General features: G+C 46.1%; 1 protein-coding gene across 1 annotated transcript in view; it reads left to right on the top strand.

The window, feature by feature from the left end:
* The first annotated feature begins 731 nt into the window (after positions 1-731).
* Positions 732-11,902, top strand: part of LOC137088891 (NACHT, LRR and PYD domains-containing protein 3-like) — a 46,761-nt gene continuing 35,590 nt past the window's right edge. The window contains exons 1-5 of the mRNA XM_067452265.1: positions 732-870; positions 8,559-8,658; positions 8,783-8,898; positions 9,002-9,109; positions 9,210-9,311. Coding sequence (XP_067308366.1) covers positions 8,804-8,898; positions 9,002-9,109; positions 9,210-9,311 — 305 coding nt within the window. The 5' untranslated portion in view covers positions 732-870; positions 8,559-8,658; positions 8,783-8,803. The remainder of the gene's footprint in view (positions 871-8,558; positions 8,659-8,782; positions 8,899-9,001; positions 9,110-9,209; positions 9,312-11,902) is intronic.

Genomic DNA, 11,902 nt, shown 5'->3' with positions numbered 1-11,902 from the left:
TGCGAAAAAACTAACAAACAAAAAAGACTTCATTTTTGCAGACTTCCCTAATCAAGGACTAGTGAGAAGAAGAGGAGACATGAAAGATGAGAATGATAGAGAGCCTAATATGTAGGCAGTAGGCCTATAATAGCAGTGAATTCACGTTCATTCCAACTAAGGTGGCACATGGAAACTGACAACAAGCTGCTACTGACATCTTGTGGTTAGACTGGAAATATCATCTTTAATGAAATCCGTCTTTATGTGAACAAGTTAGCAAATAATTATCTAAAAATAACAGAACTACACTGATTTTTTTGGTTTTATACTTTAAAACAATTTTCAACAGAACTTGCTAGTACATTTGACAAATAATTACAAAAAAAGAGGCAAGTGACAATAAAATAAAACATGAAATTGTGAAGTATTTTGAAAAGTGTGTGTGTGTGTGTGTGTGTGTGTGTGTGTGTGTGTGTGTGTGTGTGTGTGTGTGTGTGTGTGTGTGTGCATGTTTTTCTAGCTTGGTGAGAACTTGCATCTGAATGCACACATGGGGACTAAATTGAAGTCCCCACGGGTACAAAAGCTTATAAACCAAATAGAATTAGTTATTTTCAAATTGTAAAAATGCAAAGTTTTGTGTGGTGGGTAGGTTTAGGGGTAGGGTTAGTGTAAGGAGAATACAGCAGGTGGCGATGCAGTTTATCTTTGGTGCCTCTCGCCGTTATATCAAAGAAAACAAAGAAGAAGACAGATCGAAAGCGAAAGTGACAGACTTCGACCTATGTCTCTTCACGGTCACTTATTCTTATATAATGTCATATTTTCGCATCTTCAAAATACACATTTTGAACTATTCAAAATGTGTAGCCTAACGGTCAATCTCAGGTAACTTAAATTTTTATATCCTGTTACTGTTACCAAAACACGTGTGCCATTTTAAAACCAACAATTCCTTTTTTCCCCTCAAGAAAGTGTTTATTTAAAAAAAAATGGCTAGTTATAGGTTCAAATAATTAATATTTGTGACAATTCTGTTTTAATAACTAAATGTATTAAACAATTGTGTAAATGATGGACCAAACTAAACTGATAAGAGTGTATGGGTTATTGTTTTAGAAAAAAAGAAAACAAAATTAAATTGAAACAGGAATGGTTCATGTGTGTGAGAGTGTGTAGGAGTATTTCTGTGTTGAAGGGATGTACTATGTGCTAGTACTTCACAGTAAAGGAGGTGGAAAGAGATAAGAGAAAAGAGAGGGAAGGAATAACAAAAAAAGGGTATATTATCAAATACAATAAATAAAAACAAGGACTTACATTTGGTCTTCTCATGGCCTTAATAAGATCCAGAGGGTGCAACTTCCTGTTAAAAAATGTCTTGTGGCATTTTTTTAGAGGGGTCAATGTGTGAGGTAGAACTGAGTGAAAACCTGGGGGCATGACTAAAATGTGTATTTTATATAACATTATGGATTTCTTATGAAAACATTTTTGTAAACATTAATGATATATGGAATCACAACAATGCAAGAAAAAAAAAGATTTCTGAAATATTTTAATGATTATATTTTTAGGATAAAGTTTAGAATTATATAACGGGGTCAAATGCAATTGTGTTTGTGTGTGTGTGTGTGTGTGTGTGTGTGTTCTCGGTTTTATTGTTTTAAATTATATATTTTAAATTAGCAGTTAGATTAATGTTCAGGACACTTAGCTTTATAATAAAATGTTTTTGATAGTTAATTTCATGCTTATTTATACATACAATGTCCTGGGGACAGAAATGTTACCTATTCAGTGGAATGGCTCTTTTACACTTTATGTCTCTGAAAAGTCAAATATTTCTTCAAACTTCAGATGTGTAATTATTCTGTCCCTCTAGTTCGCTAGTGCATTTCTTTATTTTCCCACTAGAGGTCACTATCTCCTTTAGTATTTTTTTGGGGTTCATCATCGATTATATTTTGCACGTGCTATGACTGCTCGTGTCAGCAGGAAGAAAGTTTGTTACCCTCAGTGTGAGAAAATGTCTGGAGGTGTTGACATGCTATACACTCCTCTCCGACCCCGTATATCTTTGGGAAGCTTGGACATGCCATAATCTTTTTACAAAAAATCAGAAAAGAGAGGTCTTCAGTAAAGGCTTTAAGAAGAAAACTGTCCTGTCATTCCTGGAGCCACACCTTCTCTTACTGCATGTTTAGCTCGCTGCATAGGCTGAGTAGCCACACACTCAACCAAGGGCAGAAGAGTAAAAAGATTATCTACCTATCAAGCACCCAAGATGTCTCAGCCTGAAGCTACACCGCCTATGTCCCAGATGGTAGCTCGGTCGGAGTGCTACTCACGTTCTTCACGCCGTTCGTCCACCAGTCAAGCTGCAGCACGAGCCCGAGCAGACGCGGAAGCTGCCCGCACCAGAGCACAGTACGCCAAACGCCAGATCGACATGGAGGTTGAGAAGGCGCGCATCGAGGCAACGCTAAACGCTCTGATGAAAGAGGGTGAGGCTGAAGCAGCGCTTGCTGCAGCTCATGTCCTGGAAGCGGCAGCAGACGAGGAGCACCACGCCATCGACCTCACTGAGCAAGGCATCTCCCCTAAAACGCCTCCTTCCATTAGACGTGCTCGAGACTATGTGAATGCTCACTTCGCCAACTTCAGTTTGCAAGTGAAAGAAGAAGAAAAGCCTGACACAGGACAACTGGTCAGTCATAATGACTCTCACCATCTACAACAGAGCCAAACTCCAGTCGCTTCCTCTCCAGATGAACATCTAACTGATTTTGTAGACAGGGAACAGCTGAAGCCCCCTCCTACACAGATAAAAATGGAGTTTTCCCCCCAGTCTAGACCTTCAGTGACTCCACAGACTGAACTGTCAGATCTAGCAGCCTACCTAGCACGCCGTGATCTGCTGACAGCGGGATTCAAGGTTTTCGACAACCGTCCTGTAATCTACTTGTCCTGGAAGTCCATCTTCCGCAACGCCATAGAAGGCCTTAACCTCAAGCCCAGCGAAGAGCTTGACCTTCTAACCAAGTGGCTCAGTGGGGAGTCACTTCAGCACGCTCTGAGGATCAGGGCGGTCCATGTGAACAACACACAAGCAGGTCTACAACGTTTGTGGCAGCGTCTAGACAAGAGTTATGGCTCTCCAGAGGTAATCGAAGCATCACTCTTCCAACGCTTACAGTCTTTTCCAAAGATATCCAATAAAGACACTCACCTGCTGCAGGGGCTTGCAGATCTTCTGCTAGAGTTAGAGTATGCACAAAGTGAAAGTTTTCTGCCAGGCCTTAGCTTTCTTGACACCCCAAGGGGGATAAACCCGATAGTTGAAAAGCTCCCTTACGGACTCCAGGAGTCATGGGTGAAACAAGGGACAAAATACAAAAGAGACAATGGTGCAGTTTACCCACCTTTCTCATATTTTGTTCAGTTTGTAAATGACTATGCTGAAATGAAAACAGACCCTAGCTTTGTGTTACAAAGTTCAAACATAGTAGCTCCAAAAGTTGACAAGACACTGGTTAAACCAACCAGATACAGAGTTCCTGTTATGGTGAACAAAACAGATATCAGTCAAACAAACGCCACAGCTCAATCATTCATTCTCAATCCGGACAAGCAATGTCCCATTCACCACAAGCCCCATTCACTCGCTAAATGCAGGGGATTTAGGTTGAAAACGCTGGATGAACGAAAAGGTATTCTCAAAGAACATGCTATTTGTTATAAGTGTTGTTCCTCCACAAATCACAGAGCTAAAGACTGTAAAGCCCTTATCCAATGCTCAGAGTGTAATAGTAATGTACACGTGTCCGCCATGCATGCTGGTCCACCTCCGTGGACACCTAAAGACTCTAACCCTCTACCTCAGAACCACGGCGGGGAGTCCGATTCCCCAAGCCCTGTAACTACAACCAGTTGCACAGAAGTGTGTGGCCGAGGCCTCAAAGGTAAATCCTGCTCTAAGATTTGCTTAGTCGACGTGTATCCCCGCACATCCCCTGAAGAGAAAAGGAGAATGTATGCCATGTTAGATGATCAAAGCAATTCATCCTTAGCCAGGTCTGCCTTCTTTGACATGTTTAATGTAAAAGGTACCATACTCCCATACACCATGAAAACATGCGCCGGTTTGTCAGAGACTGGAGGGCGCAGAGCTAGTGACTTTGTTATTGAGGATTTAAACGGAGAAGTGTCCATGCTGCTGCCCATACTAACAGAATGTGATCAGATTCCAGATAACAGGGACGAGATTCCCACCTCTGAGGCTGTGTTGGCTCACCCTCATCTACAGGCGATCGCTTCGCAGATTCCTCCTCTGGACCCATCAGCAGAAATCCTTCTCCTCTTGGGCAGGGACATCATCCAAGCTCACAAGGTCCGCAGTCAGGTGAATGGTCCTAACAGTGCGCCTTATGCTCAACGCCTTGACCTGGGATGGGTAGTTATAGGTGATGTCTGCCTCTCGGGTGCCCACAAACCCACAGTGAACTCTTTTAAGACAAACGTTCTTAACAATGGCCGCCCTACCTTCCTCAGCCCCTGTGAGAACAAAATCTATATCAAAGATAAATACACAGAAAGCTGTCATACACTTGATAAGACACAAGTTGAATTGGGGAGGCACATTTTCCGGCAAACAGCAGATGATGACAAAGTGGCACTTTCTGCAGAAGATGCTTTGTTCCTGGACATTATGCACAAAAACTTTGCAAAAGATGATGCAAATAATTGGGTAGCTCCACTCCCATTCCGCACCCCCAGACAGCGTTTGCCCAACAACAGGGACCAGGCCCTCAGTCGTTTAATGTCACTCCGCAAAACGCTAAAAAGGAAACCTGAAATGAGGGAGCATTATGTTGAGTTTTTGGGCAGAATCTTCAGTAAGGGCCATGCAGAACCAGCTCCTGCTCTTACTCCAGACCAAGAATGCTGGTATCTCCCTAGTTTTGGAGTTTACCACCATCAAAAGCCGGGGAAAATTAGGGTAGTCTTCGACTCGAGTGCTCAATACAGCAATGTTTCTCTCAATGACGTGCTACTAAAAGGGCCAGATCTCAATAACACTCTTGTGGGAGTTCTGATGCGTTTTAGGTCTGACCCATACGCAGTCATGGCAGACGTGGAACAAATGTTTCACAACTTTCTAGTTCGAGAAGACCACCGCAACTACCTTCGCTTCTTGTGGTTCAAAAACCATGATCTGGATGGAGAAGTGCAGGAATTTAGGATGAGAGTACACGTATTTGGGAACTGCCCTTCCCCATCCGTGGCTATCTATGGACTGAAACGGTCAGCGATGGAGGGAGAAAGGGAATACGGCAGTGATGCAAGAGAGTTCATTGAGCGTCACTTTTATGTAGATGATGGACTGAAGTCATTCTCTTCCACAGATGAGGCCGTGGACATTCTCTGTAGAGCTCAAAAGATGCTGGCTCAGTGTAACATACGCCTGCACAAAATCTCATCCAACTGTCCTATCATCACAAGTGCTTTTCCAAGTGAGGACCTTGCAACAGACATGCAGGGCCTTGACCTCGGGCAGATTACTCCACCTATGCAGCGCAGCTTAGGTTTGGGGTGGGACCTGTCCACAGACCTGTTCAAGTTTCAGGTAACAATCAATCAAAAGCCCTTCACTAAACGGGGAGTGCTTTCAGTCATTAATAGTGTGTTCGACCCACTTGGCTTTGCTGTCCCAGTTATTGTAGAAGGCAGGGCCATACTGAGAGACATTTCCACTGACATTTGTGAATGGGACACCGAATTGCCCAAAGACAAATTACAGCAGTGGCAACAATGGAAAGACTCCCTTAAATATCTACAACAACTTGAAATTCCCAGAATGTACACCTCAATACCACTATCTGCAGCTCCAACTAAGGAGATCCATGTTTTTTGTGATGCCTCCACTAAGGCAGTGGGAGCTGTTGCTTACCTCAAACTCACAGATAGGGATGGGCACAGTGAAGTGGGTTTCCTTCTCGGCAAGGCACGGCTTTCCCCGAAACCAGACATCACTATACCCAGACTTGAACTTTGCGCAGCAGTCCTGGCTGTTGAGGTGGCCGAGTTAGTCCTGGAGGAGCTAGACAGCACAGTCGAACAGGTCAGCTTCTACACAGACTCCAAAGTAGTGCTCGGTTACATCTTTAACAAAAAGAGACGCTTTCATGTTTATGTGCATAACAGAGTGGAACGTATTAGGCGCTTCACACAAGCTCACCAGTGGCGTTACGTGCCCACTCATTTAAATCCTGCCGATCATGCCACACGAGCACTACCCGCTGAGCAGCTCTCTAACTCCACATGGATCAGTGGACCCGCTTTCCTTTCCAATTCAGGAAAGAGTCAAGCACAGGCAGAGTTGTTTGATCTTGTAGACCCAGAGACTGACAACGAACTGCGACCTGAGGTCACTACTTGTGCCACCACTCTCTTAAAGGAAAGACTCGGTAGTGTCAGATTTGAAAGGTTTTCGAGTTGGAATGTACTTCTTAAAGCTATATCCAAACTCTAACACATTGCCCAGTCATTTAAGCCGAACACAGAGAGCTCCTGTCATGGCTGGCACAGCTGTAATGAATATTTCACTGAAGAACAACTCAACCAAGCCAAGAACACTATCATTCGCACTGTTCAAAGAGAAGTTTATGCAGAGGACATAAGACAAGTTGAAAAAGGTGTGCCCCTTAAAAACTCAAGCCCACTCAGCAAACTGAGCCCTATTGTCGACACTAATGGAATCCTCAGAGTGGGTGGGAGACTTAAACGTGGACAGTTGACATCGGACGAAATAAATCCCATACTCATCCCTGGAAAGCACCACCTTGCCCAGCTCATTATAAAACACTTCCACGGGAAAGTATGCCACCAGGGCAGACATTTTACTGAAGGGGCAGTCAGGACTGCAGGTTTTTGGATTGTGGGAGGTAAAAGAGCAATAAGCAGCGTGATATTCAACTGTGTCACATGCCGCAAACTAAGGGGGAGACAACAGGAACAGATCATGGCTGAGCTACCAGAGGACAGACTGTCCATGGACCCTCCTTTCACTCATGTAGGCCTTGATGTGTTCGGCCCCTGGCCTGTCACAGTCAGAAGAACACGTGGTGGGCAAGCGGATGCTAAGCGATGGGCGGTCATATTCACATGTATGAGCACACGTGCCATTCACATTGAAACTATAGAATCAATGGACACGTCGTCGTTCATCAATGCCCTGCGTCGTTTCTTCGCCATCAGGGGTGCAGTCAAACTTCTTAGATCTGATTGTGGGACCAATTTTGTGAGCGCCTGCAAAGAACTGCAAATAGACAAACAGGGCTGTCACAACAGCAAACTTCACAGCTTTCTCAATGATTCTGGCTGCAAATGGCATTTTAACCCCCCACATGCATCTCATATGGGTGGCTCCTGGGAGCGCATGATTGGGGTCACACGCAAGATCCTCGATGCCATGCTCCTAGAGCATAGAAATGCAAAACTTACTCATGAGATATTAGTGACATTAATGGCTGAAGTCACTGCAATAGTGAATGCTCGCCCGCTCACAGCAGTTTCTACAGATCCAGAAAACCCAGCTATTCTTACCCCTGCCATGCTACTCACACAAAAAGTTGCGACTCCACCAGTCCCACCAGGTCAGTTTGAAAGCAGGGATCTTTTCAGAGCGCAATGTAGGCGCGTGCAATACCTCGCCAATGTTTTCTGGAGCCGATGGCAAAGGGAGTACATCTCAGGACTTCAGAACCGCCGCAAATGGAAAACAGTAAAACCAAACCTACAAACAGGAGATGTTGTTCTGCTAAAGGAGGCAGTTGAACATAGGAACAACTGGCCACTTGGTCTCATCACCAAAATCTTCCCAAGCGAGGATGGACTTGTCAGAAAAATTGAGGTGAAGATTTTCCGCAAGGGTGAACTCAGATACTACATAAGACCTATAAGTGAGGTTGTGTTATTGGTGTCTAAGGACAGTACATAGAATCAGGCATTTTATCTGTATTTACAGGCTAGTTATGGATGACATTCTACAGATGTCAGGCGGGGAGTATTCTGTCCCTCTAGTTCGCTAGTGCATTTCTTTATTTTCCCACTAGAGGTCACTATCTCCTTTAGTATTTTTTTGGGGTTCATCATCGATTATATTTTGCACGTGCTATGACTGCTCGTGTCAGCAGGAAGAAAGTTTGTTACCCTCAGTGTGAGAAAATGTCTGGAGGTGTTGACATGCTATACACTCCTCTCCGACCCCGTATATCTTTGGGAAGCTTGGACATGCCATAATCTTTTTACAAAAAATCAGAAAAGAGAGGTCTTCAGTAAAGGCTTTAAGAAGAAAACTGTCCTGTCATTCCTGGAGCCACACCTTCTCTTACTGCATGTTTAGCTCGCTGCATAGGCTGAGTAGCCACACACTCAACCAAGGGCAGAAGAGTAATATTTATCTCACTAGACTGTTAAACTATTGTAGTGTGTTTATTCATGTTTGTTGACGGCTACTGCCGTCTGACCTCTTTTTAAACTTATCTCCTTTCTTTTCTCTTTCTCTCTTACAGTTTCACAAGTAAAGGAACAGGACTCATGTTTGCCTGACCCGTCATAGACATTTTTCGCTTAATTTAGCTAAACTTTCAGGACTATGATTGAAGTGTAGAGGTAATTATTATTAATATTATTATTAAACTAAAGTAATTGCAATTATCTTCGCAGCATCATATTAAAGTAGAAATAAAGCACGTATTGTCATGTTATCATTAGTTGTCTGTTTCTCCATATACAGGCCTCATATTAGTTTCACATTATGGAGAATAAAGGGAGCAGCAAGAGAGCAGCATCACAAAGACCCAAACATAATCATCCTCAATTCAGTGATGAAGCAGTGACCTCTGACCCCAGGTGAAACTCTATTCAGTATTACAGACAACAGACTTGCTGAAAAATGAAACAGCAGGCAGAACCAAAGGAATAATCATTTCTGTGTGTTTTCTCTCATTATCAGGAGTCAGAGATCTTCATCTCCAGAACCCAGCTGTGTGTCTATGAAGAGTGACAGATCCATGGGTAATCCTCCTAACTTCAGTGATGAATCAGTGACCTCTGACCCCAGGTGAAACTATCCAGTATTACAGACAACAGACTGACTAAAAAATGAAATAGTAGGCAGAACCAAAGGAAGATTTATTTACTGTGATTTCTCTCATTACCAGCAGTCAGAGATCTCCAGAACCCAGCTGTGTGTCTATGAAGAGTGACGGATCCATGGGTAATCCTCCTAACTTCAGTGATAAAGCAGTGACCTCTGACACAAGGTGAGAATCTGCCCAGTATAACAGACAACAGACTCAAGCTGCCAACTGACTAATGAGTGTAATGTCAATTATGAATGTAATTTGATACTTACGACTAATCATGACGGATCTATGGGTAATCCTCCTAACCTCAGTGATGAAGCACTGACCTCTGACCCCAGGTGAAACTCTGTCCAGTATCAGAGGTGGACAGTAACTAAGCACATTTACTTGAGTACTGTACTTAAGTACACTTTTTGAGTATCGTCTCGGTTACGTATGTAACCCTCGTTCCCTGAAGGAGGGAACGGAGACGTACGTCAGAACTGAACCGACGAATTGGGATCTGCCCTCAGAGACCTATCCACTTCGAGTGTGTAAAAACGAGCCAATCGGAGATTGGCATGTGATCCACACATTCCACGCTCCGCCCCGCAGCGCGGGTATAAATAGGAAGTGGAATGGTAGATCAAATGCTTTTTTCAACTGAGGAGCCGAATACGTGACTGGGCTCCTAGCTGAAGCACAGCTCCTGGCGACGGGACGTACGTCTCCGTTCCCTCCTTCAGGGAACGAGGGTTACATACGTAACCGAGACGTTCCCTTTCAGTCGGTCACGTTCGACGTACGTCAGAACTGAACCGACGAATTGGGATCCCTTTGGAAAACGCCAGGATGCTGGCCCTTCCAGCGTCCTGCTTGAGCGCACTGGACCGTCTAGTATGGTACGGAAGTCAGGGCTCCAAGCAGGGAGGTCAGTCACTGCTGTTTCTGCAAGACCCACTTAGAGTGACCATAGACCGCTGGGAAGCGTGCCCTCTCGGAAGAGGTACGCTGCGGGGCCACGTCCTTCAGGGAAGGAGTGGTGGCGGAATACACATAAGGACTAACCTGGCAGGGTAGTGCAACATATGGCAGTCTCTGGGGTGGTTCCAACCTAATTGTAGGGGGGAAAGAACACGCCCAGAGACAAAGACACGGGGCTAGCCCGAAGGGTAGCTGCTTCCGTGGACGAATACACATATGGGGTTGCCGTGAGGGAACCGCTACATATGGAACCCAGCCTACAACCACGTTCCACAAGCATACGGGTGCAGGCCTAGCGTCAGACGGTCCGCAACGTCTGACACCGCATGGGGTGACGGAGGAGCTCGACAGGGTTAGCCGGTTTCCCGGGGAACACAACTGGAGACAAATAAACGCACGTATCCGGCCCAGAGGGCGGGAGTGGCGTTGCAAGCCGACACTTAGAACGGGCACTTAGCGCTCCTGGCCACCAGGGGCGAGGATGCGGGAAGATACCGGCTCTACACGTAAGCTATAAAACCTAGCAAACGTGTTAGGTGTCGCCCAGCCCGCAGCTCTACAAGTGTCTGTCAGCGAGGCGCCTTGAGCCAGCGCCCAGGAAGAAGCAACACTCCGAGTGGAGTGTGCTCTTACACCGAACGGGCAAGGCACGTCTTGGGACTGGTAAGCCAAGACTATAGCATCCACTATCCAGTGGGCTAACCTCTGCTTGGAGACAGCCTTTCCCTTCTGCTGGCCTCCGTAACAGACGAAGAGTTGCTCTGAGGTCCGAAAGCTTTGGGTCCGGTCAATGTAAGCGCGAAGAGCGCGGACCGGACACAACAAATCCAGGGCTGGGTCTGCCTCTCCGAAGGCAGCGCTTGCAGGTTCACCACCTGGTCCCGGAAGGGAGTGGTAGGAACCTTGGGCACGTATCCGGGCCTGGGTCTCAGGACAACGTGAGAGTTACCAGGCCCGAACTCTAGGCACGATTCGCTGACCGAAAGTGCGTGCAGGTCCCCTACCCTCTTGATCGAGGCCAAAGCAGTCAAGAGCACTGTCTTCATTGACAGGATTTTAATCTCAATGGACTCCAACGGCTCGAAGGGAGGGCTCTGAAGTGCTCTGAGCACTAGAGCCAAGTCCCAAGAGGGTATCGAGGATGGACGAGGAGGATTTAGTCTCCTCGCACCTCTGAGGAACCTGACGATTAGGTCGTGCTTTCCGACGGACTTACCTTCGACTGCGTCGTGATACGCCGCTATTGCGGCGACGTACACTTTGAGGGTGGAGGGAGACAGCCTTCGCTCCAACCCGTCTTGCAGGAAGGAAAGCACAACACCAATCGACACCTCCGGGGGTCTTCCTGGCGGGAAGAACACCACTCAACGAACAGGTTCCACTTCAGTACATAGAGGCGCCTCGTAGAGGGGGCTCTAGCTGAAGAGATGGTATCTACGACTCCTTGTGGTAGTCCATCTAGAACCTCCGCGTCCCGTCCAGGGACCAGACATGAAGATTCCAGAGGTCTGGACGCGGGTGCCATAGAGTGCCCCGTCCCTGAGAAAGAAGGTCCTTCCTCAGGGGAATGGGCCAAGGAGGGGCTGTCGCGAGGAGAGTTAGTTCTGGGAACCAGGTCCGGTTGGGCCAATACGGCGCAACTAACAAGACCTGCTCCTCGTCCTCCCTGACTTTGCACAGGTCTGTGCAAGAAGGCTCACTGGGGGAAACGCATACTTGTGTAGGTCCCGGGGCCAGCTGTGCGCCAGTGCATCTGTGCCGAGGGTACCCCCGGTCAGGGAATAGTACCACTGGCAATGGGTCGA

This window comes from Pseudorasbora parva, chromosome 9, assembly GCF_024679245.1.
Source record: "Pseudorasbora parva isolate DD20220531a chromosome 9, ASM2467924v1, whole genome shotgun sequence".
NCBI classification, from domain to species: Eukaryota; Metazoa; Chordata; class Actinopteri; order Cypriniformes; family Gobionidae; genus Pseudorasbora; species Pseudorasbora parva.
This window is presented reverse-complemented; position numbering and strand designations above follow the sequence as displayed.